At 34.0% G+C, this 27789-nt stretch overlaps 2 protein-coding genes, 3 long non-coding RNA genes and 1 pseudogene across 9 annotated transcripts; 1 reads left to right on the top strand and 5 right to left on the bottom strand.

Annotated features, from left to right (window-relative positions):
* Positions 1-4366: 4366 nt before the first annotated feature.
* Positions 4367-6158, bottom strand: LOC125580213. The gene is made up of 4 exons (XR_007317965.1): positions 5805-6158; positions 5616-5677; positions 5308-5405; positions 4367-5199 (listed from the first exon to the last, which is right to left on the bottom strand). It is a non-coding gene; the product is annotated as an uncharacterized LOC125580213 (long non-coding RNA).
* A 4200-nt stretch (positions 6159-10358) lies between these two features.
* LOC125581214 lies at positions 10359-10470 on the bottom strand (annotated as a pseudogene).
* Positions 10471-13266: 2796 nt separating this feature from the next.
* On the bottom strand, positions 13267-14918 carry LOC125580212. Its single transcript, XR_007317964.1, has 6 exons — positions 14591-14918; positions 14386-14503; positions 14191-14316; positions 13978-14092; positions 13729-13897; positions 13267-13653 (listed from the first exon to the last, which is right to left on the bottom strand). It is a non-coding gene; the product is annotated as an uncharacterized LOC125580212 (long non-coding RNA).
* Positions 14919-15111: 193 nt separating this feature from the next.
* LOC106376054 lies at positions 15112-19644 on the bottom strand. Of its 2 annotated transcripts, XR_007317963.1 has the most exons (8): positions 18923-19644; positions 18408-18842; positions 18148-18261; positions 16454-18091; positions 16267-16353; positions 15606-15918; positions 15448-15518; positions 15112-15352 (listed from the first exon to the last, which is right to left on the bottom strand). It is a non-coding gene; the product is annotated as an uncharacterized LOC106376054 (long non-coding RNA). The 2 variants fall into 2 exon arrangements; XR_007317962.1 differs by having other exon boundaries at positions 16454-18261; positions 18923-19640.
* Positions 19645-20685: 1041 nt separating this feature from the next.
* Positions 20686-23647, top strand: LOC106345493 (probable protein S-acyltransferase 20). Its single transcript, XM_013784695.3, has 9 exons — positions 20686-20882; positions 20976-21089; positions 21157-21510; positions 21652-21720; positions 21807-21878; positions 21959-22087; positions 22166-22246; positions 22357-22557; positions 22652-23647. The coding sequence occupies exons 1-9, from the start codon at positions 20838-20840 to the stop codon at positions 23519-23521; spliced, it is 1935 nt and encodes a 644-aa protein (XP_013640149.3). The 5' UTR covers positions 20686-20837; the 3' UTR covers positions 23522-23647.
* Positions 23567-27543, bottom strand: LOC111202361 (protein IQ-DOMAIN 5). 4 transcript variants are annotated; one of them, XM_048744416.1, is made up of 8 exons: positions 27416-27543; positions 26238-26323; positions 25842-25956; positions 25509-25715; positions 25206-25430; positions 25025-25138; positions 24194-24671; positions 23567-24114 (listed from the first exon to the last, which is right to left on the bottom strand). In XM_048744416.1, exons 3-8 carry the CDS (start codon positions 25914-25916, stop codon positions 23984-23986), a joined length of 1230 nt encoding a protein of 409 aa, XP_048600373.1. In that variant the 5' UTR covers positions 25917-25956; positions 26238-26323; positions 27416-27543; the 3' UTR covers positions 23567-23983. The 4 variants fall into 4 exon arrangements, with proteins under 4 accessions (XP_048600373.1, XP_048600371.1, XP_022550844.2 ...); XM_048744414.1 differs by having other exon boundaries at positions 25509-25721; positions 27416-27540; XM_022695123.2 differs by lacking the exon at positions 27416-27543 and having other exon boundaries at positions 26238-26390.
* Between the last annotated feature and the right edge of the window lie 246 nt (positions 27544-27789).

The following is a 27789-nucleotide window of genomic DNA, read 5'->3' as shown; positions in this document are numbered from 1 at the left end:
GGAACACTTGATATCCTCGATCGGTCGATGGGATAATCTCATCGATCGATCACATTGTTACGCTTTGGTCCATCTTAGTGATCGATCGATGCGTTTTTGGACATATATCCATCGATCGATCCGTTTAAAAAAAATTGACGTTTTGAAACCCCAAACACTAGTTCCTCGGAATTTCCTCGGAATATTTTGACGGAATTCCGAGGAAGAAAAGGGTTTCCTCGGAATTTCCTCGGAATATTCCGAGGAAATTCCGAGGAAATAGGGTTTTTAAACCGAAAACAACGTTTTGTGGTTTGAATAACACCTATATAATCCTTATTAAGTGTCTTACGTTCATTATGAAGTCAAAAATTTGTTCCTTACCCTATAATAAACACTTTTCCGATTGTATGAACGAAATCCCCACAACATAAGAGAAACACTTATACACTTTAATGAACGGTAAAGGGAATACTTACAATTCGTTTTGAAATTTGTTATTTCATGGTTTATGCTCATCTATACAAAGAATCCTCAATGGTATGCATTACAATTGTATAAGAAATGAAATACAGCAAAAAAAATTGATGTTTTGAAACCCCAAACACTAGTTCCTCGGTATTTCCTCGGAATATTCCGAGGAAATTCCGAGGAACAATATAAATTAATAGAAATACATGCACATGATATTCTTTTTCCTCGAATTAATGAAAATATTCCGAGGAAATTCCGACGGATATTTAAGTGGCCGTCGGAATTTCCTCGGAATATTTTCATTTAACCGGGCAAACAAGCCGCCAAATATTTCGCGAAAATTGAAATTGAAAATACTGAGGAAATTCCGACGGAAAATATCCGTCGGACCCAAGGTTTTATAAACTCGAAACGCATCTTCTTCCCCATTTCTCTCTTCTTCCTCTCCGTTGATCTCTCTCTCCTTCCGGCGTTCTCCACCTTCTCTCGCGACGATCTCTCCGGCGAATCCTTTCCATTCTATTACAAATCATGTAAGGACCATATCCCACTCTCTTAGGTCATATTTGTTAGGTTTTTAAGTAGATTTGATGATTTTAGAAGGTTTTTGATAGATTTTTGTTAGGGTGATTGGGTAGGATTGTGATTTGTTGTGTAATAGGTTTAGAATTGTGATTTGGTTGTATTGAATTGATTTAGAACTTTTTTTATAAATTGTTCATTATTTTTGTATTTACAAAACGTTTTTTCTATATAAATTCGATTTTACAAAACATTTTTTGTATATAAATTCTATTTTTGGATTTATAAAAGATGATATTTATAAAAATATTTATATTTATTAAAACTAATTTTGTATTTATAAAACAGTTTTTTGATTTATAAACACTATTTTTTTATTTTTGTATTTATAAAAACTATTTTTAAATATACAAACCGTTCTTTGTATATAAATTCGTTTTTTGGATTTATAAAAGATGATTTCATATTTTGAAATTAATTTTGTATTTATAAAATATTTTTTTTTGATTTATAAACACTATTTTATTATTTTTTGTATTTATAAAAACTATTTTGTATTTATAAAAAGATGATTTCATATCTATAAAAATATTTATATTTATAAAACTAATTTTGTATTTATAAAACATTTTTTGATTTTTAAACACTATTTTATTATTTTTTGTATTTATAAAAACTATTTTGTATTTATAAAAAGATGATTTCATATTTATTAAAACTAATTTTGTATTTATAAAACATTTTTTTTATTTATAAAAACTATTTTTTTATTTTTTGTATTTTAAATATGTTTTCTATTTCAATTTTAATTTTATATTTTCGAATTTCAATTTAAAAAAATAAATTTATAATTTTTTTTTTAATTTTGGAAATATTCCGAGGAAGTTTATCCCTCGGAATATTCCGACGACATCTTCCTCGGAATATTCCGAGGAATTTCCGACGAACTTGTGGTCCTCGGAAATTCCGAGGAAATAGGGTTTCCTCGGAATTCCGTCGGAAATTTCCGAGGGATTTCCGAGGAAAGATAAATTTCGGAGGAATTATTTCCGAGGACTTTTTTCATTGGTATGTCGTCGGAATAGCGTTATTCCGACGACATACCGACGATTTTTTTCCCTCAGTATGCCGCTGTTTTCTTGTAGTGCAAGTACGCAGGCTGGATATGGTACTTGGTTCATTTTGTTCCGTGTTTGTGCGGTTAGGGTTTTCAAAGGGTGTCGTCTATGGCTCCTGGATGGGTCTTTCTCCATGCGTCCTCTCTCCAAAACTCCTCTACTCGGCCATTCTCCGTTATGCTCCGTTTGAAGGCCGATGCTTTCTTGTGGTGTGGTGCTTCTGTTCTCTCACTATGCTTTGTCTCTGTGTGGCGCCAGAGTCGGTTCTTTCAGCTTAGAGTGTTGTTTCTTCGGTTCTCGAAGACTTCAAGTGAAGTGGTGGCTCTCGGTTGCAGCCGTTGGTCATCCTTGTGGCACGCTTGGATTTGCTCACATCCCAACATTACATAAGATCACTTGAACTTGTGTGGTGGTGCAGCATTTCTACTCTTTGCAGGTCTTGAGGCTTCGGGTTGGTGCTAGGCGGCGATTACAATTCCACGTTTTTGGATGGTCGCAGTTCCTGTGAGACTGTTACGTCCCTAATAAATGCTCGGTTCGTCGATGCGGGCGCTTGGCCTCTGGCGTGGCTGTCTGATTATGTTGGTGGATGCTTAGGAAGTCTTCTGTGAGCTGTTTTTGGTCGGGCCTCATCTTTAAGAGCAGATTCATCGGGGAGGCCAAAATTACCGGGTTCTAACTCTCGTTTTAACGAGCTCTTCTTTTTGCGGCAAGCGGTAAGTGTGGAATCAGCTGATGCCTCTGATCAACGGTTTTGCTTGTTGGGTCGGTTTCGGCTACATAGATCGAGTTGTTGTTTAAGTTTTATTTTCTTTCGTCCGCTTCTTGTCTCCATTGTATTTCTGTCGAAAACTTGAAAAGCTTGGTAATAATATTTTTACATTTTACCCAAAAAAAAAAAAATTATAATATCTTTATATATATATATATATAACTGTATTCGAATTTAAATCACAATATGCTTTTTTCTTAAAAAAAATAACTATGTAACTAACAAAATTTAGTTTATAGCTTTGAGTTTTTCAAAACATATACATATAGAATATTTAAAACTACTATTTTAATTACAAATATTATAACTATTATGTAAAATCTATATTTTATTTTTCTATAAAATTACATTTAACAATTTTATTTTTCCATTCTAAATCCTTTAATAAAAATTTACACTGTACTGTTGTACTTCATGCTAAAAACTAATAAAATTTTTTACTATTTATATGTATAACTAGGGCCGGCCCGCCCTACGGGCGGGATGAAAATTAGAAATTTTTTTTAATAGTTAGAGTAAATATTTAATAGAAATTTTTATTAATTAAAAATATACATATTAAATCAACCATGCTGTCTCGAAAATTTAGATATGATTTTCTAAGATAATATTACTTGTTATTTTTAAAAATATGGTTTTTTCTGGTTAAAAGTTTTAAAATGATTTTCTTTTGTTAAGTAATCTATGTTTTAGTTATACATTAAGAATTGAATGTGGCATTACATCATTTGTTGTGATTTTCTTGAGTTGGATGACCATAAATAAATCCGTGAGAAGCAAACTAACTTGTAAATATAGATTAGGAAAATATAGATGAGGAAAATATTGGGGTGATGTATGATTATTCTATATCTTGTTTGTGTGGTTTTTATGTAAGCTTTTGCAAGATTATTATATATTAACTTTTATGGTTTTCTAAATAATGTTAGGATATGTAGTGATTACGTATGAGATATATGTGGTGTTCTTATTGTATGTTTTTTGATAATTAGTAATCCATAATTGGTCAGTCAATTGTGTGTTGCTATAATTATTGAATGACTTTTATAGTAGATAGCTTAGTTAAAGCTTCATGACATTAAGGTACCCCGTGGTTTGGGTACATTGTCATTCAGTTTGACTAATTCACTTTTAACAATTGTTTCTGAAGTTTGAAATTTTTATGGTGTATTTATTTTTTATTTTTTACAAAATGGATACTTGTTTGGGTTTTTAGAACATTATATGTTTTTAGAACAATTGTTTATATGTTATCATGTCTGAATTGAATTTGTGGTTGTTGTGAGCAATGACCCTTTTAATCATGTGAAATATTAAGTTAAAACTCCATTGCGAGATCAATTGTGGGGCATAATTATGTTTAACGGAATGTTTTTATTAAAAAGAATTTCAATTTTTATGGCTGTTCAGAAAGTGTTTTATAACCTTCTCAACTCTTTGAAAACTCATGAGTTTACAACTGTTCTCCACTTCTCTTCTATGCTTCCTATTCCATAAAAAATCGTGACATATAATAGAAGTTTATTCTCTCTTAAAAAAAATCTTACAAAACTGATTATGCTTCTCTAAACATATTGACCAAAAATACATATCTTAAAACACACACTCAAAGATCACTTTTTAATGCTTGAGAAGCCTATCGGCTTCCTTGAAACCATGAAAGTAAGCCTCACGAATTGTAGAGTAGTGGGTTATATATGTTGCTTCCCCTGCAAACATGGCTTGAAGCTCATAAACCTTGGCTTGATCATGTAACTGAGCCGACCACCCTTCTTGTTAACCCTTGGCAATGGCTCAGCCATGGTGTCTTGGTCATCCCCACTTGATCCAACCGTGACTTATGAATAGAGGTTGACCTCCTATTTTGTTCTTCAAGACCTTGTGATTTTCTCGACTTATTACATCATCGTTATCATGCACAATGCCTTTTTCAATTCCTTTCATGTCAAGCAAGAGATCATGGTCAAGACACCATATATGATCTTCTCATCGAAATCAAGAAAGCAACACTTGATCCCTTTCTAAACATTTGATATTATATGTCAAGTATATGCATTCTACTTAGATAAAAAGAGATAGAGTAAGAGACTAAGAGATTTTAGTAACCATGTCATGAGTAAAATGATCTTGTTGTCTTTTGCATCCGTCTTGACAGTTTTCTCTTCCTTATCCTCGCATAGTGTCATTCATCTTCATCCTCATCCCTGCCCAAGTCATGGTCAAAATATTCTTCATAGAATTGATCGTCTGTGTCATCATCCTCACCGTTCTCCAGTTTGTTTCTGGGAATTTTCTGATTAACCTCTCTTGGATACCCCCTCTGATTGCAGTCCCCTGTTAACGTTTAAGGCCTTTGTTATTTAGAATCAAAGCTTAGACAGAACATTACTATAAACTTGTAAATGTGTTGTTAGTTGAAAGTGCCTTCACAATTTGACTTACCTTCTTATGAAACCTTCTTCAAATATTTCCAGAAATCCAGCAACCCATCAATCTGCATTCTCTACCCACTCGTTGTGCAACCGTTTCACAGTTTGGATCTGAAAATTTTGATTTAGACATTAGCAGAAGTGGTAAAAAGAGTTGGTTCATTAGAAGACAAAAACTGTAGCATATATAATTTTAGAACTTTTTTCTCAACATGATCATTACAATCATCACAATATCTCTAAAAACTAAGATACATAATTAATTGATTTGCAGAATCTTTTGCGGAACTCAAAACCAAAAAAAAACAGTTAAAACTAAACCTTGTAGAGTTTATGCTTTCTATTCTGTGGGACTTGTCCACAACGGATGAACACTTGCCGGACTTCAAATCGGAGAAAAACACCCTCGAGTTAGCCCTTAAACAGTGAATTAGCATACTCTAAGAGAGATAAAAGAAGAGAGATGAGGAGAGGATGATTTCTAGCAGAGAAATACAGACATATTTATACCCAAATTGACAGAGCTTCGCCTTCGCAAACCACACATTGAAGAACTCGTAGTGAACGTCAGATTTAATGGGATTAAACACCAAAAAAACCATAACGAAATCCGTTTCAGTAACGGTGAAGAAACTCGAGCGTCACCATCGCCGTCGCGCGCAGAAGAGAGAAGGACACAGACTTTTCTTATCAAATTAGGGTTAGCATCATGGGATTATATCGAAAATACAGTACAAACTTAAGGAGAATAGTTTACTATGTTGTCTGATTATTAAGTTAGATATATTTTCTACGTAAGTCTGATAGTTACATTTTAATTTAAGTAGTTTCATATATAAATGTAGTTTAATATGTTAAAGTTGTTATTAGAATGTTCCTCCTATGACTTATTTGTAGTAGATAAAAAATAGGATCCTAAATTAATAGATTAGATTAGTTAATTTTGCATTTATATATGAGCATACTAGGGCCGGCCCGCCCTACGGGCGGGATGAATATTTAAAAATAGTTTAAATTGTTAGAATAAATATTTAATATAAATTTTTATCAATCAAAAATATAAATATTAATTAAATTTTTTACATGTGTTTTTAATGCTAAATAAACCATGCTATGTTGATAATTAGTTATGCTTTTTGTTTTGGAGTGACGTTACATCATTTTTCTGAGTATTTATGCTGTTGTACTGGAAGTTATTATCATATAATAACTTATGTGGTGCATTTTATATTTATTATAATTGATTATTTATATATATATAAGTGAGAAGTTATTAGTATTTTGTAAGTTGTGATTGAAATGTAAGAGTAAATTGTAGGCTAAAAATCTATTATTATGTTTAATATTTATTTTGTTTCAAATTATAAGTATTTTGGGTAAAAAATACAAATATTAAGAAAAATATCTTTATATATTTAGCATTTAATTAAATAGTAAAATTGACCAATGATAAATTATAGGAAATTATCTCAAATAGACATTTCTAAGTTTTTGCGACAAAAATAGTTTTCAAGGAGAAAATGACCAAAATAGACCATTTTTATATTGAAATTTTTAATTTTTAATTTTTATTTTTTAAATTTTGAAACACTATCCTCAAAACCTCACCCCTTAACTCTAACCCTAAATCTAGGTTAGTTAACCCTATCGTAAAAATACATTTTTACCCTTTAATAAAATTTATTTTGATCATTTTTTTCTCTGAGGACTATTTTGTGAATATAAATTAAAAAGCTATCTTAGCGAATTTCTCTAAACTATATTCTAAATTTGTTTTTCAATTTTGTTTTAATTGATTTACTTTTTATATTGGATTTTGAAAATAACATAAACTGTGAAACAATAAAAAACTCTTCAAACTATTTAATTAAATAGTAAAAGTGACAAATGATAAATTATATTAAGTTTGTCTGCCAACCAATAGCTGAGTTACACATCAAATTCAAACGCATATAACACATATGGAGCTGAGATAATTCAATAATTCAGAGAAGTGTTAGTTTTTTCACTGTTAACTATTATCTTCTATACTCTTTTGTTTTTATAACTTTTTTTGACATATAATGGCATTATATTAAAAGAAGCAAAAGTATCCTTTTTACATAAATCAACTTTTGTTTGGGTCCAAAGAAGCTCAATCCTGATATGCCAAAGTGTAAGGTGAAGGATAAATATTTGCAAGGTTGAATTTTTTTATGTGAAATCGTAGGCAGTTAATTAATTTTTTTGGTCTTAAATCAAACATGAAGAACATATTTGTTGGAACTTGGAGAGAATTTATCTAATTTCTCATAATATGTGAATTAATAGAATTATAAGGTTTAAATTCAACTCCCTTAAGACATTAACAAAATTATCTTTGCACAACAGTAGTAGTGCTTAAAGATTTATATTTAGGACTTTTCGTGGTTAGAAGGTTAGAAAGTATAGATGAAATCTACTTCTCCATAGTGTTACTATAAATAAATGTTTTCCTCTCACACTTACCACATAGTAAAATATGTTACATATCTCGTGAAGTAAATCACGGCAGTTCACGTCCAGCATTAGCATACAACATTCACTTTGAGAAACTGTCTAATATTTTTTGCTTTCTCGTGGAATAAGGGCTTACAGTATCAGAGAGCTCAGAAAACTCAGCAAGAAAGCTGTTGAAGATATCCTGATATTGGTTTAAGCTATATTGCATCACCAAACTATTCTTCATACATCGCTTCAATCATCAGTTCATACAGCAAACTCTCTAATTAACAAAACCAAATCACAACTTGAAGTTTGTCAGGAACCAGAAACCACTCAGATCAAAGTGACACCAAAGAGACAACAACAAAAGTTTCATCTATCCTTCTTGTCCGGAATGGCGACGGTTGAATCTGAAAGTTTGAAGTGGTGCCCCAGAGGAGCGTCGACTGTGAAGACTGAAGAGGAAGAAGGATGAATAAGATGGTGAATATATATAATCAGTAACGACAATTTAAATCGTAAAAATATGCAGAGAAGATGGAGAGGCAAACCTTTTCATAAATCAAGAGCATGCCAAGTTGTCAACTCTATTAGCTCTCCTTTCTTCATATATCGTGCTTCCATAAATGAAAGAGAGGCGTGGCCACTGTCTGCGGAGAACGTCGAGACTTAATTGGCGGAGAACGGCGAGACTGAATTGAGTGAGGCACTGTTTTTGACGAAATGATCGTCACTATTTATAGGACTAATCTCTCTAAGTCCAAAGGAGGTTGAGGTAAGGAAAACTAAATGCGACGTATTGAATGGTGGCTTGGAGGAGTTAGTGAAGAAACTTAATTACCTGATTTCAGTGATGCGTAGAGGCGTTACGAATCTGTAGAGGAAGTCAATGGTCGGTTTAAAATAACCAGAGGTTGAAGAAGCGTCTCAGAGATTTGGAAGAAGCGGCTGAATTAGCGCAGACGTCGCCGAGCCGTCGTAGAAGGAAGGGAAGAGACGAACATCATTAGATTTAGGGTTTCTAATAATAGGCCGTCGGGCCGCCTAAATCAAAAGAAAATATCAGCCCAAAATACAAAAGATATAAGCCCAGCGGTTAAAGCCCAAAAAAAATCATTTTAAATGAAGCACCGCGTTTTATATATCGGGAGAGGTGTCGGCCTGACAGGAAAGGAGTTTCCACGTGGACACACAGGAGAGACACCAACAATTTTATATATATATATAGATATGATAACTACAGTTAATTTTTTTGGTTGTTCATACACTTTGACTGTTAATTAAAATATAAATCATTAGAGAAATACAAATTAATTTTTGAAGTTTTTAGGGAACAACAAATTTTTAATTTTCTAATTTTTTTCTTATTAATATTATAGAATACAGATAAGATGGTGAGTAAACTGAATAAATCGATAATTAAATCTTATATGTTATGATCTAATTATTCTTTTGTTTTGTTTATTTGGATTTTATAAGAAGAAACTGGTAAACTGCAAAAAAAAAATATTTATTTATTTATTTTAAGATCAGCTGATATCTTTTTAACTAACAATCAAGTGCTTACTTTGTAATATTTAAAATGTTTTTTCCAGTGCTTAACTTTCTTAATTTGGTTTCGTTTTGACCTTTATTAAATCAGCTGTGAAACGCAACCGTAATGTGACAATGGATTAGTCAAAACAAAAACAACGTAATGTATACGATATAATGATCATAAGAATAGGTCTTAAAAATCATATCCAATTGTTTTTGTTTCTATGCAATAAAAGAAATCTCAAAATAAAATATCAGTCATAGTCATATTTCCAAACATCTATTTTGAATGTGTCTTCATAGAATTCTGAGAGATTAGTTAAGACAGTTTTTCACTAAAGCTGTTGAGGAGAAATAAATAAATTATCAACCTATATTTTTCAATTGGTATTCTCTTTAACATATTTTTCACTTTAACTACGTCAAACCATAGCTTTTTCACTTTAGCTACGTCGTCAAACCATAGCTAAAATAATCTTTTTGTATGAGAATTTTTAGCTATTTTTCATAATTATTTTATTTATTGTAAAACTGTTAAAAAAAACCTTTCATTCATACCAAAAAAAATATATGCTATACAGAACGTTGTTTCATTTCTCTGTCTTTGAAAGTTTTTATTCTCATAATCAAATGGTGGATTTTTGCTTCCAAAATATGAAAGGTTAATTTTGGCACAAATGAACAATTTCTAGGAACTTTTTATTGGAAAATACTTTTTCGGTCAATAAGCTAAAAAAAGGATGTTTCTGTCATTCTGATAGGAACATCTGAATTAGCAAACTTTTATCCCTAAGAGATGACGAAGATCAAGGTATAACTGGTTTCTTGCTTCCTTTGAGTAACTTAAGATCAGATATATCAGCCGATCCGCCACGGCTATGCTGGGAGAAGAACATCTAAGTAACCTAGCCGTTAAATTTGCTTATCTGGAAGGCAATATGTTCGACGTGACCTAGCCGTACTCCCTGATGCGGTCATGGGTAAAGTGGATTGAGCGTCGATGTGCCAATAAATGGATCAAATCTTAATATTTATCTTTTTTTTTTTTTTTTGAAAATTGGCTTAAAAAATTTGGACAATTTCTCGATTTGTGCGTGTCATCCTTGCGCAGGGGCCATGCTAATCTTCTCTGTATCGTTCCAATTTTAACGGATAAAAGTTTGCAGATAATACTTTTTCGGTCAATAACCTAATGGTGCAGATAACATTCAAAACAATGTAGAAGCCGAAGAAGAATTAGGTTCACTGCAAAGAGATGTTGGCTTTGTTTGTGAAGCCATGCTTGCTTTTTCTCTCAATTAGATTTCCAAAGTTCGTAAGATCAAATCAATTCAACCCAGCCCAGATTAGATCACTCACCTTAGGTTTCAGATCCGATTGGTAATCGAATTTCCAATCACTGAAATAGGGAAATGAAGGGGCACGGCTCTGACCTAGAAGATCAAGGCAACATGTTGAAGCCATTCCCGGGAACTTGTGATGATCCCGCCATTGGGACGAAATTAAAACAATCGAGGGAGAGAGGAAGAAGGGTCATGACTCATGAGCAAAGAAAGAAAATGCTCTCCTACCTACATGGCAACTTCTATATATACTCAACCAGAGTGATAAAGAGGATTGAAGCTCATGGACTGGAAGTCGTTGATTGATTTTCATAAATGCGTCCGTTTCTTGATGAGAAGGAGAACTGAAAGGGCGAGGGTTTCTAAGCGATACAATTGAATCAAAACGCAACTTACACTCTCCTTGTTATCCGACGTGGCAGCCTAAGAGAAGAGAGTCTTCTACTGACGGCTGAGTTTACGATAAAAATATTTTATTTTTTTATTTTATAAAACATTTTAAAATAATAAATATGTTTTTTAATTTAAAACTATATTGTAGATTTTATTAAAATTTGTTTGTTTGAGTTGAAAGAATCACTAACGGATTTTTAGTGTACATAAAACTATTAAATAAAAAAATTTAAGGAAAATATAATGATTTATATTTGTTCTTTTGATTTTTATTTCACTTTGATATAGTTAAAGAAAATCTAAAATAAAAACAACTGATACATTTTTCTAAGAGTTTCAAATTTTATATTTACACTAATTAATTTCACACGATATTAATTAATCCATTTCCAAGATAAATAAATTGAAAATATAATGTAATGTAATAAAATTAGAAAAAAATATATTTTAAAGTACTATATAAATCGTTTCAATCATGTCATAGATAATAATTTGTATATTTTATTTAACAACAAATGAAGTTTTATAATATATGTTTGTTTCACTTTATATTTGATTTTCAATTTATAATGAAATTTTATTTATTTTAAAGATTTTTTTAGTTATCTTTTTTTTTAGTTATTTTCGTAAATTATTTTAGTTATATTTTGTAAATTATTTTAGCATTTGTTGAACTTTGTCTTATAACAAAATTATTTGTTGGAAATTTTGCTCTTGCTAATTGACAATATTTTTACAGATTAATAGTTTTATAAATTAATAAAATATTACATTTTAAATTGAAGTTTACTTGAGTTTCATACCAGATTATATCATATAATTTATTTCGAAAAAATTAGAATGAACCAAATCGTATTTAACCAAAATAACTTAAATGTAGTGTAGCCATTAATAATTTGAAAATGAAGATGAATCAATCCTTTAATATTTTTTTGCGTTGGCTGTTTTGGTGTTTTTGTTTGTTTGGGTCATTTTTTACGTGCTAGTATTAGTACGATGTTGATTAAAAAAAGTATTAGTATGATGCTGTTGGAGATCTAGAAAGTTGAATTGTTGCGGACGCTTTAGGAAGATTTTTTAATGTCTTATATTTTTAGTTTGTTTGCCATAGTCCAAAGTTACCGATCACGTTTTTTATAGCTTCAGTTCTCGTCTTCGTAATTTTTGAAAAAGAAGATGTAGTTTAATTAAAGAAAAAAATGTAGTTGAATTTCATTTATTATGAAAGCTGAAATAAAAAATCGAGACCATGGAAATACATATTGTGCTCAAATTATTAAAAAAGACAAATTTATTCATTTTCTTGTAATAAAAGTAAGGGTAGGCAAAAAACTCAAACCGAACCGAACCGATCCAAACCAAACCAACCGAAGTTAAACCTATCCAAACCAAATCGTGCTCTTTACATAACCCAATTGGTTCATGTTTTATTCAACCCGAATGGTTTGGTTTGGTTTGGGTTCAAACCGAACCAAACCAATAATCCAATATATTTTATCTATAAATAAATAAATATATATATATATATATATGTAAACATATTGTAAATTTTAGTTAAAGTTTTGTTTTCCATTTTTTCTTAACTTCCATATGTTTTTAAAAAATCCAAATATGATTCAAATAATCCTAATACCTAAAGATTGTACTGAAAACAAAACCTAAAAACTATAAGCATCTAAATCGTAGCCATCTCGTTTCGTTCATCTTCTCTAATTTTCATTCTCTATATTATGTAACAGATATTATAGGATCAATAAAAACAAAAAGGTTGATGTAAATAGTCTTTTAGTTAATAGGTTTGGAATGCTTACAAGTCTTTGTTACGCTAATTAGATTACAAATAGTCTGCTCTTTGCTTATTATGTATTTCTTCCTTTGACGTGGTTAAGAGTTTTGTCATCGAGCTTGTTTTTTGTTTCATAGATTTTTAAAGAAAACCAAACTAAATCTAAACCAAACCGAACTAAACCAAACCGAACTAAACCCAAACCGAACCCAAACCAAAGCTACTTTGGTTTTAATTGGGTTGAGTTTTATAAAACCCAAATTAACCAAACCAAACCGAATCCGAAACTAAACCGATATGCCCACCCCTAAATAAAAGCATGTGTCATACCAATTGTCTAGGTTTTGTTTATAACTCAATGTCTATGATCTTAATTTGTCCCTACAACATAGGTTTTTAAAATTTAAATGTAGACATGAGTAAAAAAATACTCGAAGGACACGGTATGGAGTTAGAGTTACCATTAATATGTTTTATTTAATGATTTAGCTGAGAGCATAGAAATTGAAAGAAAATTATGTAATGTAAAAAAAATATAATGTGAACTTAAGCTTGTAAGAAATAGAAGGGCTATAAGGTAGATCACTTGAGTAACTACTCTGTGCGAGCCTTCTTGAGTGGGCAACCAGCTCCTGGAAGCTGTTGTTCATCTGCAATGATCCTGCCAGAATTGAGCTCATCACTTGTTGCTTCTGCTGCAGATGGACCCCTGGGGTTCATGGGGAGGTCATTACGTCAAGTGTTCTGGTCAGTGGCACTTGTCTTGTCACCATCTAAGCAATTGCAGGAAACTTATATCGTCACCATGCAAATCGTCATCAGGATAGTTGTGCCCACCCTGTCAATGATTTTTTTATGAATTACAACGCTTCATGTATGTAAGGAGGAGTATAAATTTCAAAATATGGTTTACATGAATCGCAAATGTTGCTGTGAGGGGACGCTGATGCGGTCAAAGATACGTGAAACAGTGAAGGTCTGATGCTAACTCAGTTAGCTCCAACTGGAAAGTGAACGTTTTTCCAATAATATTTTGCAGAAATTGTGGAACCTCAGCCCCTACAGTCTCCCACACCAACACCCTGCAAAAAGAAAATGTCTGTCAAGGCATGTTTCTTTATAAATAAAGTCTAGGCGATAAGATGTGGCCACTCAAGCATACCATAAGTTCACTGATTTACGCCGCACGCACATTAGTCAACCATGAAATTTCGGCATAGAAAACAACAAACACTGCAGACTCTGTACCATCTGAAATGCACAGCTCCACACGATATCTTCAAGTTTTAAATGTTGCAAATGTCTTAGCAGGATATGTTGGTTGGCTTAAATGGTTTGTGCGATGTACACAAAATGTAGTTAATGGTCTGCTTACCTGACAACACCAACAGAGGTTAAGTCACTACATGCAGGAAGAGATCCCATTAGAGCAGGGTATGTAGCACCAGCCACTGCCCGTTTCAATCAACTCACCTTTTTCCAGTGCACAAAACTCGGTAACCTGTGATGCAAGGAAGTGAGGGACATTAGTAATGAGACATATGCTAGAAGAAACAGTTAGGGATTTAACCTGTGGGGTCGAGTTAACCACGTATGCGTTAAGCTCAAAGACCGTCACAACTTCAATTTTCTTCACACCTTCATATTTGGTGGAACTTGTGGAGCAGTTCACGTCACCAACACCCAAACTACACATATAATTTTTATTTTGTGTTTTAATTGTGGTCTTTGAATAAATAAGATATAACTTTCTGATTGACGATCGAAAGACTTACTCGGATGAAAGTCTCACTTGCGTTTGTCTTTGTCGAAAATAGAAATGAGTGCCAGAAGTTGCATTCAGTAAGAGGCGGCCTGGAAGATTGACAAAGATAGCTACAGATCACTATGGAACTGTAAACTTGTTTTAAAGATGAAGTTAAAGATATCTAGCTCCGACGAATTTTGGATTAATGCTGGTGGCTACGATCACCTTAGGCTTGACGCCAAAAGATATCATTAAGGGAATATAGGAGACAAACCTGCTCATCAGTTTATGAGAAGGAACTGAAAGATCTAGTATTTATCATCAAGTAAATTAGAAGAGACAAATCAGGAGCATGTCAAACCCCCCCCCCCCCCCCCCCATTAGCTCCCCTCCCTCCCCTTCTTCACGTTTCTTGTTTCCCAAAAACGCAGCAGGCACGTGACCACAGTTTCAGAACAGCGACCGCACTTCAAATCAGAAAGAAGTATATGGGATGACACCACTGTCGTAGGTTACGTTTGAAAGGCAGCCGCTGCTGATTTCTTTTTAGTCAATGTTTCCCGTTTGCTTCCCTAACTCTGTTAAATAGTCAAAATTTCTCTGAGCTTTCTCAGCTGCATTGTCTCTAGCTTCAAGAGCTTTGTGTAAGTGTAGTCTTTTGCTTTTGCACCCTATTCAGCCCTCTTTTAATCATCCCCACAAACATTTGATAAGATTACAGACAGAGATATCTTTGCAGCCATCTTATACTAATGCTACAAACTTCAACTTCTTAGTCATAGTTCTCTTCCTGCATTTTATTATACACAATGAAACAAATTTAAAACAGAACCCTTTATTATGCAATGTGTGTAATTAATAACTCAAAAAAAATCTACCACTAACCTCTCTTCCATCCTCATTGTAATCTCCACCATTAACCTCTAGCACTGACTCGTCTAATTCCTCATCTTCCTCTTTAAAATCACAACAAATCAGTGATTGGTGAACGACAAACATAACAACCAATCTATAAACAAACACTTGATTGAAACATAGTTTACCAATTTTTTGTTGCAAGGTTTCAGGTTTTCTCGTAGTCAACCCTTGCGCTTTTTAGCCTTAGCAACATGAGGTTCTTTCTCCAGAATTATTGTGAAATTCAAGTATTATATTTAGTTTAGAACATGAAAACTGAGATAAAGTACATACAACATCTGTAGGAATTTCCACTTGTCTCCAGAATCTTTTCCAACTTGTTTATCCATACAAATTTAAAGTTAGTATGCCTTTGAAGATGAACCTAAGGAGACACTCACAGTAGCAACGAATTTGTTCTTGGGAAGCTTTTTCTTGAAAGTCTCACGGGAATCTTCACTTTCGATCATAAAAAGACAGCGTCAGTATTTACACATAAAATTGAGCCAGAAAAAATAATGGAAAACCAAGAAAAATTAATCCATCATAATCAAATTAAAAAGGGGAATAAGCGCAACAGGTTTAGTATGTTCATGTAACCATTGTCAAATACTTTCGACATCACAATAACAATCAAAGGATTCTACCCATCTAACCTGTAACAGATTTCGCAGTTTCCAGATGAAGAACTTTTGTACAGAGGAAAGTTAAAAGTTTAATACTTTTCAAAAAAAAAAAGTTAAAAGTTTAATCCCTAGAAACTACTGATCAGGAAAAAAAATTGAATAATTGAAAGGCCATGATTACATGAAAACGAAGAATGAACTGGCTGGCCTTTGTGGTTTATTTGGAACCTTTGCAGCAGCTTTACTACGGCATGTTTTGCAATATTACCTACAGAGATCGGAATGCAATATTGAGAGGAATCGAGAAGGTGGGAAGTGGCTTTATTGATTGAGGAGGTGGTGGGGAAGATGAACTTAAAAGCACATACTGAGAGAAATTGAATCGATAAGTAACTTAGTCACTTGAAAGCTGGAGAGACGTTTTCAACATCGGTTAGGCAGCGTTGTTGATACAAATAAGAATATGACTCGTCCTCGTCGAATAGAATTAGATGGTGGGCTTGATTTATTTTTCAGTGCGGACCAAGAGCAACCAGAAATCTATTAGAATAACGAAATGAAAATATAACTTTTGGAGGGTTGTTTACTAAGTGACCACGTGGCGTAATTAGCCCCATGCTAATTGATGATGTGGAGGACTATGGAGAGAGACAACTCTCTCTCCTTTATTATTATAGATGCTAATTGATGATGGGGAGGACTATGGAGAGAGACAATTCTCTCTCCTTTGTTATTATAGATAGATAGATAGATTAGGACCGGCCCGCCATACGGGCGGGAAGTTATAATAAAAAGTTATGATAAATATTATTTTATATTAATTTATGAACCATTTAAAAATCATTATAGATTGAAAAATATTATAAACAAACAAATAATGAAAAAAATTATGAGATCATATTGCTATTTTTAATAAATATTTTGGTTTAAATTAAAATGACAGTAATCCTCATTATTCTTTAATAAATAGTACGTAGTGTTGGTTTGAATTAAAATTTTAGTAAATTATGTTAAATCAGAATTTTGTTATTGATTTATTTTTTAAAAAATGACTTCATCTAATCATATTTTCGGTCACATTCATCTTTTGCTATCTTCATGCATTGTCTGTCTATCCAACCATCAATGAAAAAGTTTACATTGATGCCGCAGAGGCTTTTATATACTTAAAATTTAAAAGAAAGTATATACTGAACTTTTAATTATTAACATCCTAAGTAATTTGGAGTTCTAGAATTCGAAGTTTACTTTCTCTTCGTATTCATTTGTTAGGCGTAATTAGAATAATGTAGCACATGCTATTGCCAAAAAGGATTTTCCTAACGGAGCTTTCTATAATGATAAGAAATAGCCACTTAAGTAGCTTACTCCAAGTTTGTATTCTGATATTCAACTTTCAAGTTAATAAAATCTAACTTTGTCGAAAATGCTAAGTTTAATGCCCTTTTTTATGATTTCATCATAATTGAAGTCTGAAATATGCATTGATGTACATTTCCATTTTCTGAGGTTCTCCACTTCAAAACTATCTCATGTTTGACAAACTACACGATATAGTTATGTTTCACGGCATCATAAATCGGCACACATCTCCTAAGCATGCATACTCTAAAGCTCTGATATCAGCTATGAAAGCTAGAGAAACCATAAATCTATGCGTCTGGGCAAAAAAAATGAAACTATTCAGAATTTTACTCAAACCTGAAGCATGAAAATATTGGAAAAGTACGTTAAGTACAGGGCAGAGCAATCAGAGGCGCTCCAGCCACAATAATTAATTGATCTCAAATGTTCCATTTTGTCTAAATATCGAGCCTAAGCAGATCAAGGTCTGGTTTCAACTGTAGGTACAAACTCTTTCATTGATTCTTTTACAATTTAGAATAAGATTCAAAGTGATGGCCGCTCGTGGAGTATCCTTTTTCTGCTCTTAGTCTGTGATTTCATCCTCCAATGCAACTTCATGGTTTTTTTCAAAAGGTTTTTTTTGTCACATCTAAAACCACCTGAGAAGGTATATTGTGAGTGAAAAGGTGAAAGATAAGTTGTTAAAATAGAAGACCAAAAGAGAAATTGATATGCATTTGGCTTGTCTCATCCTCCTCATCCATACTCTAGTATCTATGGCTGGAAAACTTGTTCAAAGCAGCATTTCCATCTAGCTTGTCATCTCCTCCTGCACATTCAAAAACGTAGAAATAGTATAAAGTAACGCAAAGCGGCTGGAACTTTGGCCAGATCTGTAGAGTATAGTGAGTAAACAGTCTACACGTGCTAAGAAAGTCAACAATGTATGGTTAGAAAGAAAAGAAGAGAACAAACCTTTATTGAGAACAATGGGGATCTTTTACCGGGAACTTTCACATCGTGCAAGTAGCTAAAGTCTAAAGCAATGAGAGACATCGTTGGCAGATGTCATGTAAAACCTCCATCAGTTTCTGGTATTTACAAAATTTGAACATATAATATGTGGACACCATTTTTATCCTTTCCAAATAGCATGTCGAAATAAATTATGGTTATCAAAAATTACAATATTTGCATCTATAATGATGATTTTATCATGAGAAAATTGAATTTGGAGGAAAATTTGTTAAACCTAACTTTTGCTGGTACCAGACGAAGAGATTGTGGACGTATGACAGTGGCATAATCAATTGAAGAATTGAAGATTAGCCAAAGTTCTTCATCAAATCTTTTGTTTTTATGACTAAAAAAATTCTTCCTGGCGTTCTATGTTTCCAAGCACTGCGATACCTGAATTATCAAAGAAAACAATCATAGGATTGGCAATCTAATCATCACTAAGACCCTAAAAATCAAAACCCAGAGCAGACCTTTGAGCCGAAGTGGGTAAACTGAATCGATCCAAAGTGGGTAAACTGAATCGATATAAAAAATGTTGATTGTTAATGAAAGGTTTTGTGTAGGGTTTGATTACAAAGGAGGGAGACGAAGCTGCAACGAATTGCTTTTAAATAACAATAAGTATAACTGAATAGATAGAGAGGGAGAAGACGATGATGTTCAGGAGTTGAGGACTGACCTTCTTATACGTGAATAAAACATCGCCTTGAAGAAAAATAAAAAGCATTGAATGATCTGTAGTGATTGTTGTGGGTCAAAGGAGTAAAGATGGTTCTTAATGGCGATGAATGGGTGAATCCGTAACGTTTTGGAGGAGAAGAATCTAAGATGAACAGACGCGAACGAAGATCGACCCAAAGATTCATCAGGAAGATTCTTCTCACACAACCTCCAGAAACTCCACTAATGGCGATAATTCTTAATAGGATGAATGTCTCGCGATGAATCCTAGAAGAAGACGATGGGTGTCGTGAAGAATAAGATGTTAACCTTTCAGTCGGACTGAGTTATTGTCTGTAATAAAACATCACGTTGTATTGCTCTTTATCGGATTGGGTTTTATTAAGAAAATATAAAGTCCAAACACAAACATGACAATATATGACACACTAAACTAAATGAAACGTTGAGTTTTGGTCGACGTGACATGTGTCGACTGGACAAGGCGCGACTTTCTGATGTGGCAGATGACGTGGTGCATGCAACATGAGGGAAACAAACATTTTTTTATATATATAGATTTTTTGGTGAAATGTCAATTGTAGAACTCAAATCCAAAACCTTCAGAAGCAAAATCATTAATGACTTTTAATTAAATTAATGGAATTAGATTTTTTAGTTTGTTTTCGTCACTTCTTATAATATTGAGAAAACCAAAAAGTCTAATAGTGGCGAGTTTTTTTGTTTCTTATAAATTATTCCACTAAAAATGAATTTTTACATTTTAATGTCAAAAGTTTACTACTAAAATTTCTCGACAGATTCCACTCACAAAAGTTAAAAAGAAAACTTTGAAAAAGTAACTAATTTAAGATACAAAATATTAAAATGACACAGAGTCATTTTGTATAATATAATTAGTCCACGAGATTAGTCCTCAACTCCTCATATAATATAAGAGTTATTTTTGTATTCATCCCATAAGGTGAATCACTGACCAATAGAATTTTGTTATTTTATATTCGATATTTAAAAAAAAAAAAAAAAAAAAATATTGTCAAGTTATATTATGTTTTTAAAATAAAAAAGTTAAAAAATAAATAAAAATAATAGTAGTTACAAAAAAAAAAAATTAAAAATAATATTTTTAACGACGTCGGCAAAACACTAAATCATAAATCCTAAACCCTAAATTCTAATCATAAACCTTTGAATAAACTCTAAACCTTTGGTTAAACCCTAAACCTTTGGATAAATTCTAAACTCTAAATCAAAAACACTAAACATTAAAACACTCAAGTATTTAGAGTTTAAGATTTAAGGTTTAAGGTTTAGTGTTTTTGATTTACAGTTTTGGATTTATCCAACGGTTTATGGTTTAGGATTTAGGGTCTAGTGTTTTGCTAACGATGTTAAGAATATTAAAAAAAAAAATGTAACTGCTATTATTATAATTTTTTTCACCTTTTTATTTTAAAAATGTAATATAAATTGACAATATTTTGTTTTTTTTTTAAAAAATATCTAATATGAAATAACTAAATTTTATTGTTGGGTGAATCGAGAGCTATTCGTATGGGGACCCGAATAAGTCATAATATAATTGTGTCAAGACTTAATATGACTTAAACCTGCCACAGTCAGAGAAAGACTGCTATCTTCTCGGTCGTGACGTGATTAAGAGTTTCGGGTTGGTCCCTGGTTCTTGTCGCTGCTACAGAAGCTATGGTGAGGAGACACGGCTGGCAACTTCCCGCTGACACTCTTCAGGTAGTACTCCATTGTAATGAATCGAACTCAGTTCTGCATGTTTCGATCGACAACAGCTACTACTTACTAGTTTGATGATGTTTTGGTTGTTAGATGATTGCGGTGACGGTGTTTTGCTTGTTGGTGGTCGCTTACTTTGCTTTCTTCGCTCCTTTTGCCGGAGGACGCGTCTGGGAATACGTTTTGATCGGTGTTTACTCTCCGGTGGTATGTTCAATGCTTTATACTTCCATAAGGCTCTTCTTGTGTGTTGATGGATTATGTGTGTTTGCAGGCTCTTCTTGTATTCGTTCTTTATGTTCGGTGTACTGCTATTAATCCTGCGGATCCAAGAATCATGACTCATCCTTTATCGGCCAGAGATATCTCCAGGAGTTTTAATGAATCTGGCAGTCAGTTGCAGTCTTGTCCTTCAGGTGTCTCAATGAGTTCTACCTTTGCAGCAAACTCTAGTGTAGTCAGAGGTTCTGTAGGAGATGATGAAAGAGTGGACTCTGTTACTAGAAAATCTTGTTATAATCCTCTGGCTATGCTCTGTTGTGTGTTTGTTCTTGATGACTGCTGGAAACAGGAAGAAGAACAGGGAAATAGCAGAGTGGGTATGTATTGCATGTTCTGCAATTGCGAGGTATAATAATGATAACATGGTTCCAAGATTCAGAAAGCTACAAATAAGTCCCTATTGTTGTGTATGTCAAGTGTACACACGTATGCTCTTTAGACTTTAGATGTGTAAGCCTCGTTGTTCTGAGTTATGGATGTTTCACAGGTACATACGTCCAGCAAGCATTGTAGGAGATGTGACAAATGTGTTGATGGTTTTGATCACCATTGCAAGGTAAACTTTCTATCTGATGTTTTTTAATTGCAACTAGGTTACTCTTGTCTGGGACATTTTGACTGGGAATGAAATGGATGATACAGTGGCTTAACAATTGTGTCGGCCGCAAAAACTACATGAGTTTTGTGTCTCTGATTACTGCCAGCCTTGTTTGGGTATGTAATATGATTTCCTAATGAACTTATTTTTTTCACTTAAACCGCTAATAATATATAGGTTACACTTTCTACATCAGCTCATTATTGAAGCAGCAGTGGGAGTTGCAGTGATCGTGCGTGTATTTTCTGATAAGAAGAGAATGGAGACAGAAATTGTCAATAGACTCGGAAGTAGCTTCTCTCGAGCACCTCTTGCGGCAGTTGTTGTAAGCATTCGTTGTTTTGGCATTTGATATAACAAAGCTCCCGTGTTCCTAATGTTTGTCTCTGGCAAGTTATGTTAGGGTGTTTGCACTGTTGTTACCATTCCGGCATGTTATCATCTGGCCCAACTTCTCTTTTTCCACACGTTGCTCATTAAAAAGGTTAGTAAGAAGCTCTTCCTACGTTTACGTCTACAATTTTTTTTAAAAAAGTTTGCTGATGGGATGTTCCAATATAATCAACGTGAGCTTTGTCTTATTCTTATGGGTAGGGACTTACAACATATGATTATTTACTGGCAATAAGAGCCATGAGCGAGGCTCCAGCTGGAGCATCTGTTGACGAGGAGATTCAGAGTGTGCTCTATTCTCCCTCCGGATCTGCCACAACCGGCTTTAGTGGTGGAAGCTCTCTCGGGCCATCACACAGAAAGGGAGTCTGGTGCACTCCACCTAGAGTGTTTGATAATCAGGTAACTCCAAATACTTGTGTTCTATAACTCATACATATCATCTAATTGTTTGCATACATGTTTTAGATAGAGATGATGTTTATTTCTGTTGCAGGATGAAGTGATTCCCCAACTAGGCTCTCACATGGTCCCGTCCACCGTAGATCCAGAGAGAGGCATCAAGGCTCCCAAAAGATCCGTCAAACGCAGTGCATGGAAGCTAGCGAAGCTGGACGCAAATGAAGCTGCGAGAGCAGCTGCCAGAGCCAGAGCATCTTCATCTGTCCTGAGACCAATACACAATCCCCATTTACCTGATCATGAACTTAGTTCAGTTGCCGCCACGGTTAGTAGTGTAAGCACAGATGCAAATGTGGCTGCAAGGAAGGAGATGCGGAACAATGATTTAAAGCCATCTCTCTCTAGAAACTCCTTTGCTGCACCAAGCCAAAGTAGCCGGGATGAGTATGACGACGAGTCAGCCACACTTGCTCCTCTCCCTCAATATTCTACAGTAAACGGCCATCGCTTCTCTGCAACAACAACAACCCATCACACGCACAGAGGAAACAGCGGTGATGCACTTTTTCTCTCTGCTCCTTCAACTTCTCTTCTGAGAGATGTGAGGAAGACATCAGTTGTTTGGGATGCTGAAGCTGGGAGATACGTATCATTAGCTCCTGTAACGACAATGCCTCAAGTCCGCAATAGGAATCAAAGAGCCATTCTTCCACCTCAAAGTTCATCTTCTGTATCAGCGCTAAAGGCTCCTCTTCCTCTGCAACAAGCTGAGAGATCAAGACTGATATATACAGGTGACTCAATCTTCTTCGGAGGACCTCTTGTTAATATCCAGACTAGAAATAACCCGAGGAGTGAAGTAAGAGAGGGACAAGAGAGATTGGCATCAACACATCATCAAGATGCAAGATATAGAAGAGATTCAACCTCACACCAGCTTCCAGTGTTTGCCCCTCCACTTTGACGTATCTTTCCACTTGCACTTTAATTAGCCATTTCAAAGAGATCATGATATAAGTAATAAATTATTATGATAATGTAATATAATCACACTTCTTTTTAAAATTAAAAACACGGTACTATTTATATAGACACATTGGGAAGAGCCTGAGCAGCATGAGTTCGTTCTCCCGACAAAAACTGTTTCACAAATATACCCCAAACACCCTACTTAAATAAGCACCGATCCAAAAAAGAATCCACAGAGAATCATGGACAAAGGAAAGGATAGGTAACAGCAATGAAGGCAGAAGACGTTGTTCTCTTCTTGATCGGTGAACCAAGAAGCTCTAGAGTCTGAAAACCAATGTCTTCCCCCACGTTTTTGTGTTTCTCTTTATCAGAAGCTCCGTATGTACAGGGACAATGGGAGAGGCGTTTGGACTGACGATTCTCAGAGACTCTAGCAAGGGCTCTATGCAAGCCTCTATTTTGTTGGCTCAGAGTTGCGTCTTCTCTGGTTTTGGGCAGAGTTGTCTTCAACTGCAACTTTTTGAGATGTTGGCGTGAGTGTTCCTGCTCGGTTGGCTTTAGCTGACTGAGATCCTAAGGACTTTCCTGCTCAAGAACATTCACAATCTAGACTTAAAATTGCTATTCACTCAAATCATAAAAAGGGGAAAGAAAGAGATCTGACCACTGTTTGGCAGAGACAACCGTCCTCTTGAAGATCTATCTGCCTCTCTTGATCTTTCTTTCGGTTTGCTGTGCGATCTCGAACCGGCTACAGGTCTTGAGTTAACTTCTACAGCAAGATCGTTTTTCTTTGACATAGCCATGGACACCACTGGCATGCTTGAAGATATTCCAGGAGAAGACGAATCACCATCAGACAGAGATGGTGGCCATGTTGCCTTCTGACTTGAAACACCGGACACAAGATTTGAAGTGTTTTGCATCTTGCTTGCACTTTTCATCTGCGTTTTATGCACAATCTCAGCCTGCTCCATGTTCTTTTCACCTAACTTCCCATCCTCCAAGAGGTAACTGTCAAGAAACCGGTTCTCCCATGGACGAACAGCCATCCATCTTTCCAACCAGTTCCATCCCCAGTTGTTTTTCTCAGGTTGAAAGCTACTGTGCGCAGATAACTGCTGCCTAGTCCCTGCTTGCCACTACAAGAGAGCAATTTAAATGTAAAATAAAAATATTTTTAAAGCCACAAAGAAACAACATCACCGTAGTTAGGCAAATAGATAACTTTCACTGCAAGAAAAGCGACCATTTGATTTGCAGAAGTTCCATTAACAAGCAGCTTCAGGGGTGAGGTTAAGACAATAAATAAAGAAAGAAAAAACTATATCACAGAGTTTGGCTACAGATTCAAGAATAGACAGCTTCAGTTTTGCTACCATAGTGTTTGGTACAAGATTAGTACTAATGATGAGAACCTATAAAAATGAGACAGACTATTCAGGAATGATATAATTAGTACAAAATTAACTAGAACATAGAGGTTGCGAGTAACCTGGTGAGTCAAAGCATATGCCATAGCCCTCTCACGCTTAGCTGCAGCTTCCTGCCTCTTTAGCAGCTTTGCTTGGATCTGTTCAACAGAACCAATGCCATCGCACCAACCTTCCTGAGAGATGATAACAAATAAGTGTATGAAGATCATAAATAACTGAGACAAGTGAGTGACATGTCACCTCTATTTCTCGAACTCGGGCTTCATCTGCTAGCTGTTGCTGTAGTTGCTGACGCGTTTCACTCTCCAAGGCGAGGCGAACACGTCTTGCCCGTACACGAGCCTGGACTCTTACTAACGCTTGCATGCACCGAAGCGTCACAGCTGCTTGTTTTCTCACAGAGTGTCCTCTAACAAGGGCTTGAAGTCTAACCAGTCCCTTCAACGCTCGTAAAGCCCTTCTAGCCTGAGAGAACGTATCATCTTTTTCTCAGTCCGGTCACAATAGCAAATGACAACACAAACAAAGGCGAAAACACATTACCAGAAAGCCTCGAAAAGCTGTTTGGATGCGTGTTGCAGCATAATGTTCCTTACTTTGCTCTTCATAAGGTGCACCACAGTAGGATTGTAGTGAAGTTGAAGTATCTATTACACTATGCGCATATGAATCTTGAAATCCATCTTGAAGTTTCTTCTCAGCGTCAAAATCAACTGAATGTTTTCTCCTAAACCGGCTCTTGCTTGCAACCTTCACCTTTAACCAATTGAACAAACATTTTATGCAAATACCAAAAATAAATGTACAGTCTTTAAACCAACACTGGCATGCATATTAATTAAGATAAAGAGATTCTCTAGTAATGAAAGAGCGTACCTGATCATCCATGTTTGAAGACCTTGACTTATTGAAACCAATCAATGCTTTGATCCATCTCCCTGAAGCACCCATTGTATCAAAAACTTGCAATGATCACCAAGATGAGAACAACCTGCAGGATTGCATTTAGCAACAGAATTACTCAAAAAGAAACAAACTTTCTTCCTGGGTTTGATCATTAAGCAAAAGTAAAAGCAACACATAAAAAAAACTAAATTGAGTAAGCTCGGACAATGTTGGATCCCAAATGAGTAAATCAACAACTAATCAACTATTTATAGCAAGAAATAAGCAAGCTTTGTAATCAAAAGAGGAGAATTGAGAAAGGAGCAGACTTTAGAAACTCCAGAGGAGAAGATGAAGAAGAAGAAGAAGCAAAGTTAGAAACTTTACCGGCGGCGGTGTGTGAATGAGTGATCTTTCTTCAGTCACTGATCTTCTATCTCTCTAACTCTAAATTTGTGAAGGATTATCAAGAGCATCTCCAACCCTTCCCTGATATAATAGACTAAAACCAGCTCCAACCCACCCCTGTTTCTTTCCATTGCTATTTTAAAAAATAGCATTCCTCTATTAAACTTTTTTATTTACAAAATAATCCTTTAAAATTTTATGATTGTAACTAAAATACTTATGTATGAAGAAATACAATTCTTACATATAAAATCACACCTTTTTGGTTACGTACTAATTATTAACTTTTATAACTATAGTTATAATTAAAATAAAAAATATTATTTATTTAAAAGTCAATTATAATTAAAATAAAATAAAAATTTATTATTTTATTTAAAAGTCAAAGACTTTTTATTTAAATATTAATCAATACAACATATTAATATGGGTTATTATTTGGCCGATGGTATATATCCGAAATGGTCAACCATAGTGCAAACTATTCATGAGCCAGTAGGTCCAAAGAAAAAATATTTTACAGCACAACAAGAAGCATGTAGAAAAGATGTAGAACGTGCATTCGGAGTTTTACAATCACGTTTTGCGATTGTGAAAGGACCTGTACGTTTTTGGAAAAAAAAAGTACTACATGATATAATGACTACATGTATAATTTTACATAATATGATTATTGAGGATGAGCGTGATCTCGATGCACCGATTGGAATTGGAAGAGAAGCTCCACCTCCGGAAGTCCAAATACCAGATAATGAAGATAACCGATTCCAAGAGTTTCTAAGTCGATTCAGAAAAATCAAAGATAAAGAAGCTCATTTCTCACTTCGTAATGCATTAATTGATCATTTATGGGAAAAATTTAGTAATAATGATTGTTAGATAATGGTACTTTGTTTTATTTTTTTTTGTCTAATGTATTTTTGTAATAAAATGTTTAATTTAAATATTTTTGCAATATTATGAAAAAATTTTAAAAAGTATAATGAATGGGTTAATTTTCAACATTTACAAGTTAGAAGTGTAAAATGTAAAATAAAAAAAGAATCTTTCAAGAATATTTCTTTTTAGAGGAAAAAATAGAAGAATACATTGGAGAGAAACTTACCTCTATTATAGAGTTCCTCTATTATAGAGGAAAAAATAGAGAAATACGTTGGATAGGACTTGACTTGTTAAAATTTGATTTTTTTTTTTTTTATCGTTTTCCCTCCCCTCTCCACAGATACGAACGAATGATTGCAAGCCGTCGTCAGGTGCTACATTGCGCCGTGGTAACCTGAACTTGTCAGCGTTTATTGAGCTATAAAACGGCAAGCAGTTTACTTTTAAGATATTTTATTTCAGTTTTGAATCATTAATGCATGCATTTATACTATATAAACAATAATAATAATTGAACGACAAAAGTGTTTATCTGATGTGACGTGTTGTTATCATCTATGATATGAATGTGACTGATTTATAATGAAAGTAGTAATTATGGTTCAATCCGTAATCTTTTGGGTGGATATGTTAAAGAAGGTAACCAATG

Source organism: Brassica napus, chromosome C1 (genome assembly GCF_020379485.1).
Source record: "Brassica napus cultivar Da-Ae chromosome C1, Da-Ae, whole genome shotgun sequence".
Lineage (NCBI taxonomy): Eukaryota > Viridiplantae > Streptophyta > Magnoliopsida > Brassicales > Brassicaceae > Brassica > Brassica napus.
This window is presented reverse-complemented; position numbering and strand designations above follow the sequence as displayed.

Excerpts from the sequence above, each read along its gene's own strand:
- LOC111202361 (XM_048744414.1), bottom strand. The coding sequence starts at position 25,916 with ATGGGTGCTTCAGGGAGATGGATCAAAGCATTGATTGGTTTCAATAAG. Across the intron at positions 25,431-25,508 it reads CAGCTTTTCGAGGCTTTCTG|GCTAGAAGGGCTTTACGAGC; the intron begins GTAATGTGTTTT and ends ACGTTCTCTCAG. Across the intron at positions 24,672-25,024 it reads CATATGCTTTGACTCACCAG|TGGCAAGCAGGGACTAGGCA; the intron begins GTTACTCGCAAC and ends GCTCTCTTGTAG.
- LOC106345493 (XM_013784695.3), top strand. The coding sequence starts at position 20,838 with ATGGTGAGGAGACACGGCTGGCAACTTCCCGCTGACACTCTTCAG. Across the intron at positions 22,088-22,165 it reads CACCTCTTGCGGCAGTTGTT|GGTGTTTGCACTGTTGTTAC; the intron begins GTAAGCATTCGT and ends AAGTTATGTTAG. Across the intron at positions 22,247-22,356 it reads ACACGTTGCTCATTAAAAAG|GGACTTACAACATATGATTA; the intron begins GTTAGTAAGAAG and ends TCTTATGGGTAG.